The 9,605-nt window shown below is 40.7% G+C and overlaps 1 protein-coding gene across 2 annotated transcripts in view; it reads right to left on the bottom strand.

The window, feature by feature from the left end:
* Nucleotides 1-2,112: 2,112 nt before the first annotated feature.
* Nucleotides 2,113-9,605, bottom strand: part of LOC139750837 (alpha-tocopherol transfer protein-like) — a 50,146-nt gene continuing 42,653 nt past the window's right edge. Inside the window, exons 5-8 of one of the 2 annotated variants that reach the window (XR_011713232.1) lie at nt 6,098-6,214; nt 5,718-5,811; nt 2,288-4,351; nt 2,113-2,217 (exon numbers count right to left, since the gene is read on the bottom strand). Coding sequence is in view for 1 of the 2 variants with exons in the window: in XM_071665622.1 (XP_071521723.1) it covers nt 4,206-4,351; nt 5,718-5,811; nt 6,098-6,214 (357 nt within the window). In the remaining variant the exon portion in view is untranslated. Of the gene's footprint in view, nt 4,352-5,717; nt 5,812-6,097; nt 6,215-9,605 lie in introns of both variants that reach the window. The other variant, XM_071665622.1, reaches the window with a different exon arrangement.

Raw genomic sequence — 9,605 nt, 5'->3', positions numbered from 1 at the left:
ATGACATCTCTTGAGGGACCTAACCTTCAAAAGCTACATCACCGTCACTGGTCGAGGTGTTGGCTATAATTACATCCCTAAGGATTTTCGTTTTTATTTTGGAGGGAACTTAAAGCTTCCCATAATGAAATACAGGTAGACTACGACACTGGACGAAGGTGAGGGTTACTATCTTTAAAAGCTTAAAGACATGTATGGAACTCTCGCTGAATGTGCATCTGGTGTACCTCTGGATTCTAGCACTATGAGGGAGCTTCATGTGTGTGCGTTCATATGATTTCCTGATTGCATAGGTCGTGCAGAGAGTTTTTCACTTGTAAGGGGTTACATCTTAAGCCTGTATTAACAGTCGTACAACCTTCTGAATTACAGTATACCGTCTGTATTACGGTATACCGTCTATATTTCGGTATACCGTCTGTATTACGGTATACCGTCTGTATTACGGTATACCGTCTATATTTCGGTATACCGTCTGTATTACGGTATACCGTCTGTATTACGGTATACCGTCTATATTTCGGTATACCGTCTGTATTACGGTATACCGTTTGTATTCACTATTTCATTATTCAACCCATTCCTGGTATGCACTACTATGTTACTGTGGAAGTACTTCACATCTATCATTTCTCTCGCTTCGCTTTCTCGTTGCCTTTTCTTTGAAGATTCACATAACCACTTTCGTCTTTATCACTTTGATTGGACAGCTGGAAAACTGGAGTCAAGTCTGTCATCTCTCTCCCACTGTGGGTAAACATACAGCCACATACCTGATAACTTACCATCCTCACTTCAGGTAATGTCTTCAGTGTCTTTCATTAGCCGTTTTCCATCGGGTCTGTTTCCTCGGGTATGCTGAACAAACGTGGTATGATTTTCCCTAACTTAAGGGTACTTGATGCTGAAGGTATGCAAAATGTTTTTGTCATCCAAGTGCTGAATTTCACTTTTCATTTCTGATCAGCATATAATCTACTTACTTCACTAGTATCTCTCTGATGTGGTGCTGTAACGCCAGGATGGGTTACTGTGTCGGTGATGTTATTACCATTAGTGTGTTGAGAGGTGAAGAGGAGTTTTCCACTAGTGTTGCCCCGTCTTATGCATGTGTTTATGCATACCTGGTAGACGTCAGAAGGTATATAGACAGTTCAGAGATAATAATCTGGAAACTGTCAATGTGACTACGGGGCACATTCCATTATTGGCACCACCAAAGTTGCATTAACATTTTCCAGGTTATTCTCTTTATATTGCCTATATACCTTCTATCTTTTACCACACTGTTCTGTGAGTGCCTGATATCATCCATTATCACAAACAACCTCGAAAGGATCCAGTGGTCTGTTTGTGTTTGAATTCCTTCGTACCACTTTGTGTATTTGTGTTAGTGTATGTCCAAACCTGTATGTACATGCGTGCATATGTCTGTCCTCGTTTCATGGGTTTGTACGTAGCAAAAGTGAGATTTGGAAACATGAGAAATATTAATGTCTTGTTGTGAATATGAACAGTGGACAATATGTTCTTGTGTTCAGGGGAAGTTGACACAAGAGTTATTTGATCCTTGAGTGGCATATAGTGATGGAGGCTAATGGTGAATGAGGTTTATACCTGGGCTATGTATGTAACTGGAGTGTGGAGTTTAGTAAAGAGCAGAGGGAGCTAAGGTGATTATGATATAAAACTTAACCAGAGTGAGAAACGTTTAGTGGAGAGAAAATGATGATTTATAGTATAGTGACCAGTATGACGTGGGTTACATGTGAAACATTCAGGCTACACTTGCAGACGACCACTGACCAGCAGTGAACACCTCACTGGCAACGTCCAAGAAGACAACGTTCATTTATGAAGGCAGTGATACACTGGTGGGCACAAAGTGCGCTATATATATATATATATATATATATATATATATATATATATATATATATATATATATATACTGAACGTGATATTTTGGTTAATAAAAAGTGCCAAAATATGTGTTCTTAAGTGTTTAATGTTTTGGTTTTATATACAGTATATATAATTTCATGTGTTCAATATTTTAAATGGTATAAACGGTAAGAAATTTATATATTTCAGGAAAATAACAGAACACAATTCATCTCTCTAAAATACATTTATTCACAACGGTATTGATTCAGTACAGTACTGACCTAACACGCCTCCTCATTATTTATATAGCACAGTTACAGACACTTCCATCTACACACACACACACACACACACACACACACACACACACACACACACACACACACACACACACACACACATACACACACACACACACACACACACACACACATACATATATATAACAGGAGCAATAATAAATAGTATTAGAAATATACATAAGAACAATCGTACTATTCGACTGTACACAGTGGTAGTGACTTGAGAAGTGTTTATGTTTCCAGTGGTGGTGACTCCAGTCATACAGAATATGAACATGAGAGAGAACTCCTAAAATATGACTAGAGTTCGTTTGTTGATGAATGAAATGTATACTTACATCATGACCAACGGACGTAGCTCTATGAAAGACCTGGCGATGTGCACTTCACGGTGAAGACATCAGAAGAACGAGATATTATTTCTTACACTTCATGACTGTATACACAAGTACGGAGGGGAAAGCTCTGAGTTGCTTTTGACAACAGCTTTTGTATATCATGGCACTATGTTCATATAGAGGCAGACCTGACCCTGAGAGGCTCCACATAACATAGGGTAGCTATATATACACAAAATGAAGTATGACAGTATATATATATATATATATATATATATATATATATATATATATATATATATATATATATATATATATATACATATATATATTAGGAGGATATTTCATTAGCACAGTAAACAAGACACCATGAGGAGTAACTTAAAACCAGGGAAGTAGAGTTTATAATGGACTCAAAATCCTGAGTAATTGGTTTCCAATTCTCATTCTGTCATCACAGATGCTCAAAATGACATCACAGGTACATACATGTACCGGGGAATTGCCATTTACGGATGAGCCAAACTTTGGATAATTTTGTCTCTTATGAAGAGAATCCAAGTTTTTCATCATCCTGCTAATGTGCTCGGATACCATGTAGCAGACTTCTCCTACAGCACTCGCATCACATTGTCTTATATATGGATATCGTCCCCCTGCCTCAAACAGTGCTCAGAGTTAGTGAAATTATCTACTCGTTATACAAGACTACAATAGCTGGGTTTTGTGGCGTATGTAATTACTATACAGTGATGATGAGGGAGGAGAAAGGATTGCTACGACTTACAATTTGCACTTTTGTTGATTTGCACTCTTGACCATCCTAAGACAGGCAACTCTCCACGTCTCTAGCAACAGTAGAACACTGGAATGTTGCTAAGTAAAGTCTTTGTGGGCTGTGTCTGCTGGCGTTGTCTACACTGACCCGAGTCATTCCCTTGTAGGCTGTGTCTGCTGGCGTTGTCTACACTGACCCGCGTCATTCCCTTGCAGGCAGTGTCTGCTGGCGTTGTCTACACTGGCCCACGTCATCCCCTTGTAGGCAGTGTCTGCTGGCGTTGTGCACACTGAGCCTCTCATTCGTGGTAGGCTGTGTCTCCTGTCGTGCCTCACACTGACCCCCTCATTCTGTCTGCCAGAGGTAAGGAGGAGTTGAACAGTCAGTTACTGTCACGTTCATTCTGTATGTTTGTACCTTTAAACTTCGCAATTAAAAACGTCTTAAAAGTTTCTTAAACCACTCCAGGTCATGTCACATGTTACAATCTCAAATAATTAAGTCCCTCACATCATGGTGTTAATGTCTCGCAAGATGACCTCCAGCATCTTTACAGCACCACTGTACGTCAGGCCCCAGTCTCTGAGAGTCCAACAGCTACTGTACTTCGTGTGCTCAGAGCCTCGAAGCATTATTTTCAATACTTGATTAGTTCAATGAAGCATTATTACATATGCTGCTTTGTGGTTTCTCCAGTGAAAGTTTCACAGCTGTTAGATATTGTAGGTGATACAAAATAGCATCTTAACATAGCAAGATGTCAAACAGCTGTTGAACTTTCTAAATTATGCCCTTCAAACGGATGGGCTCTTAAGGTCAAGCCTCAGAGCAACGTAGCTCCTGCTAGTTCATCGTGTTCCAGATTCTGGACCACAGGTTTAGAAGTAGTGGAGGAAGTGTTTAGTCAATGTCCAGTTTCTTAAAGTTGCGTTGAATGGTGTTGATGGCCTTCTCCATCTTCTTAATCTTAGGTTTCTTGTTGATATGCATCTGGTCTAGCATCAGCACCCGGCTCCGCACCGCCAGCAGCTCCTTTTTGTACATTTCTGTAAAGACAAGAGGCGTTATAGCTCACGACCCTTGTGGACACCAAGTAGGGAAGACAATACAGAAGATAGTGTATGGATAAGAACACTGATAAATAGTGTATGTAGGGATACTGCATGTGAATATGGTACGCATGAGGTTGTTCATGTGAAAGATCGTGATGATATTGGAGTCTTGTGAGGCAGAAGACCTGGAGGGTCAATGAAAGTTTCTCGTGACTGAGAAGAACAGATGAGTGCAGCAGGATTTGCAAGAGGCCTGCGTGATGGAGTACACAAATCCCTAACCTGATCTACGCATGCGATACCTGAGCTTTTCTGTGTTAAGATGAAGACCAGTCATAATGTATGAATGATATCGTAAAGTAGGGATTAAGGGAATGAATAATGAATGGAGATAAAAATGATATATGGTGTAAAACATCCTTAGAAAGGGTCATGGAAGAGAGAGATGGTGTGGCCATGTGAAATTCATGACAAATTTTGGGTAAGTCGAGGAGATACGTAACAGCGTATACCTGGAGGTAACAAGAGAAGATAAAGTCTGTGCAGAAGATGACAGTACATTAGTGTAGGACTTCATGTTTCATCTGTGCTCATCTGACGATTGTGTAAGTACGAGTTGTAAGGGAGACTGTATTCCACTACCTCAACCCCTGGTAAACAGAGTGATACTAGATCACACTTTGTTATGTCGACATAGACGATAGTGTATGTGTGTAGGAACATACAAAGACGGTTGATTATCAGGAAAACAAAAGACAACTGAACAAGAATAAAAGCGGTAGAATTACAATAAGATGGACATACTGTGAATCTTATTTGTCACTACTTTCCATACAGAAGTTTTCACAAGGATGAGTTATTAGTTAGATCTTAGTCATATTGATGTGGAAATTGTAACCAAGTTCTATATTTCCCAAGCTACGTCTACAGTAAAGTGATCCAGATGAACGTATATAAAAATACTTCAGATACAGAAAATCTCATCTATCTATAATTGTATTTTTATGATTTACCAACGTTAATTCACTTTGATAGTTATTATAATTTCTTATGTTTTTTCGTGAATATAGCAGTTGCTTTCTCCTTCCATTCTTCTGTTCTTATAATCTGACCCTAATGTGCGTGAGTTTAACCGATATCTCTCATGTGAGCGAATGAGGCCATACATCGTCTGTTCCTGGCGCTACGTTGATGATGCGGGAGATGGCGAATATATATGAAAAAAATAAGATCTGCCTCCTCCACTGACATCCACCATTCTGCACACCACCTTCCCCCTCACTCTTTACTCTTCCCCTCCTGTATTCTAACATTTCTAAGACTACCACCACCTCCTCCCATTTTCTTCCGGGTTACTTACGGATCATCTCAGCCATGGGTATGGTGCCGCCATATTCCCTGGGCAGTATCCTCAGTGGAACAGACTTTCTCAGCTTCGCCTCATCACTGTGCACCTGCACGAGAAATAACAATCAAAATACAAGCTAGAAAACGTAACTTTAGCAAATCATTTATTTCAGCTTTTTAAAGTTTTATGATACTGGATAATTTTCACACTGAGTTATTTTCACGTTTGTATAAAAATCATTTATCTGTAAGTATAATTTCATAATTATTCATCAATCTACAAAATAATTAAGGCGATGACAGAAAAAAGAAGTAACTCTTTGTTTTTGTAGAAGTTATTGATATTTAGAGCAGCGGGACGCCAGACACTACATCCAACTCTTTTCCTCTTACCTGAAACCTGTTCTTGATCTTCTCTGAGAGGAGAGTCTTGGCGAACTCGAAGATGGCGAGGAGTGCAGTGGGCAAGTTCACGATGTGAATCTCCTTGTGCCGCATCGGGATGGTTTTCTGTCGGAGGTAATGATGAGATGGTTATGATGGCAACTTCAGGACAACATGAGTTAATTCATTATCCTTAACTACAAGAACAGATGACAGAGCCACAGAGGGGACATTCCTCACTTGGCTCCTTCCTCTTATCCCTTCGTTTGGAAAGTAATACAGGAAGGAAAGATTTCGAGCCACCCACTCCCACCCTTCTTAGTCGCTTTCTCTAACACGCACGGAATACGTGGGTGGTATTCCTCCTCCTCTATTCTCTGGGATGTAAATATATATTGTTACGAACATGGTGTATGTGCCCACATGTTCGTATGTATATGTATGGTGTGTCTTTGTGTATGGTGTGCCGGTGTGTAGGGTGTTGTTGCTATCGGCTCGGACCTCACTTCCCTGACCGTGTTGATTGTCTTAGTAATTCTGTGTTGAAGCAGATGTTGACCAGTCCTCCAGCACCCAAACCCTTTTCAGTGGCGTCAGGTCAAGGCGTGGGGGTCAGCTGCGGGGTATGTCATCCCGTACGTTCGCTGCTGTTATGGGCAAAGGAACAAAGGAATTTGAATTCACGCCATATGTGGGCCGGACCTTACGCCTCCTTCAGCAAATCACGTCAAGATGAGGGAGTGACAATCAGTCTTTTGACCTATCAAGGGCAATTGTGTCATTCTGACCTATCGTAGCCATAGGTGGCGGGTCAAGGCGTGGCTAGCTGTTCCTGCCTTGCTGGTCCTTCACTTAAAAGGCTCAGACGATCGTCTGGGAGTCGATTCCTTCAGCAGTCCCGAGCCCAGCAAGGTAATGTAGGCTTTCCCTGTCTCGAACCCCGTAGCCACCGCTGCCCTAGATTGTAAGATGTTTACTGTGTCACGTCAGGTGTAGCTAAGTGTAACGATGATGTTTACTGTGTTACGTCAGGTTTAGCTAAGTGTAACGATGATGTTTACTGTGTTACGTCAGGTTTAGCTAAGTGTAACGATAATGTTTACTGTTACGTCAGGTTTAGCTAAGGGTAACGATGATGTTTACTGTGTTACGTCAGGTTTAGCTAAGTGTAACGATGATGTTTACTGTGTTACGTCAGGTCTAACTAAGTGTAATGTTATTGAACAAAGTGTCATGAAGGAAAGAGATCTGGTTTGAAATCTTATCTGGAATGTTAAACTCTATTTCAGTAATAACGTAAATGATTCGTGCCTGATGTATGTGTTCACCGTGTACATTTGAATTCTTTCATTATAAGTAATTCTAACCCTGGTGTATGCTTTAATCCCATTACGTTAAGATAGCGTTATCCTGAGTTGTGCAACATAGCAAATCTAACGTCCTTGCAAAGACAAGGATCAGTATAGTATTTGTAACATATGTATGTTACTGGCGACCTTGCTCGAATAAGTATTGAGTTCGTAACAATATATATATATATATATATATATATATATATATATATATATATATATATATATATATATATTTGTCGCTGTCTCCCGCGTTTGCGAGGTAGCGCAAGGAAACAGACGAAAGAAATGGCCCAACCCACCCCCATACACATGTATATACATACGTCCACACACGCAAATATACATACTTACACAGCTTTCCATGGTTTACCCCAGACGCTTCACATGCCTTGATTCAATCCACTGACAGCACGTCAACCCCGGTATACCACATCGCTCCAATTCACTCTATTCCTTGCCCTCATTTCACCCTCCTGCATGTTCAGGCACCGATCACACAAAATCTTTTTCACTCCATCTTTCCACCTCCAATTTGGTCTCCCTCTTCTCCTCGTTCCCTCCACCTCCGACACATATATCCTCTTGGTCAATCTTTCCTCACTCATTCTCTCCATGTGCCCAAACCATTTCAAAACACCCTCTTCTGCTCTCTCAACCACGCTCTTTTTTATTTCCACACATCTCTCTTACCCTTACGTTACTTACTCGATCAAACCACCTCACACCACACATTGTGCTCAAACATCTCATTTCCAGCACATCCATCCTCCTGCGCACAACTCTATCCATAGCCCACGCCTCGCAACCATACAACATTGTTGGAACCACTATTCCTTCAAACATACCCATTTTTGCTTTCCGAGATAATGTTCTCGACTACCACACATTCTTCAAGGCTCCCAGAATTTTCGCCCCCTCCCCCACCCTATGATCCACTTCCGCTTCCATGGTCCCATCCGCTGCCAGATCCACTCCCAGATATCTATAACACTTCACTTCCTCCAGTTTTTCTCCATTCAAACTCACTTCCCAATTGACTTGACCCTCAACCCTACTGTACCTAATAACCTTGCTCTTATTCACATTTACTCTTAACTTTCTTCTTTCACACACTTTACCAAACTCAGTCACCAGCTTCTGCAGTTTCTCACATGAATCAGCCACCAGCGCTGTATCATCAGCGAACAACAACTGACTCACTTCCCAAGCTCTCTCATCCCCAACAGACTTCATACTTGCCCCTCTTTCCAAAACTCTTGCATTCACCTCCCTAACAACCCCATCCATAAACAAATTAAACAACCATGGAGACATCACACACCCCTGCCGCAAACCTACATTCACTGAGAACCAATCACTTTCCTCTCTTCCTACACGTACACATGCCTTACATCGCTCGATAAAAACTTTTCACTGCTTCTAACAACTTGCCTCCCACACCATATATTCTTAATACCTTCCACAGAGCATCTCTATCAACTCTATCATATGCCTTCTCCAGATCCATAAATGCTACATACAAATCCATTTGCTTTTCTAAGTATTTCTCACATACATTCTTCAAAGCAAACACCTGATCCACACATCCTCTACCACTTCTGAAACCACACTGCTCTTCCCCAATCTGATGCTCTGTACATGCCTTCACCCTCTCAATCAATACCCTCCCATATAATTTACCAGGAATACTCAACAAACTTATACCTCTGTAATTTGAGCACTCACTCTTATCCCCTTTGCCTTTGTACAATGGCACTATGCACGCATTCCGCCAATCCTCAGGCACCTCACCATGAGTCATACATACATTAAATAACCTTACCAACCAGTCAACAATACAGTCACCCCCTTTTTTAATAAATTCCACTGCAATACCATCCAAACCTGCTGCCTTGCCGGCTTTCATCTTCCGCAAAGCTTTTACTACCTCTTCTCTGTTTACCAAATCATTTTCCCTAACCCTCTCACTTTGCACACCACCTCGACCAAAACACCCTATATCTGCCACTCTGTCTATATATATATATATATATATATATATATATATATATATATATATATATATATGCAACTAATTCATAGCGATATGCGTGATTCAAGTACTTTCTTATAACCACGAAGAAATCAGAAGTCCCCAAGCGCTTTCGTATATTGAATATCAC

The sequence above is a fragment of the Panulirus ornatus genome, chromosome 10, assembly GCF_036320965.1.
Source record: "Panulirus ornatus isolate Po-2019 chromosome 10, ASM3632096v1, whole genome shotgun sequence".
NCBI classification, from domain to species: domain Eukaryota; kingdom Metazoa; phylum Arthropoda; class Malacostraca; order Decapoda; family Palinuridae; genus Panulirus; species Panulirus ornatus.
The sequence above is the reverse complement of the archived record's forward strand: the minus strand, read 5'-3'. Positions and strand labels throughout refer to the sequence as shown.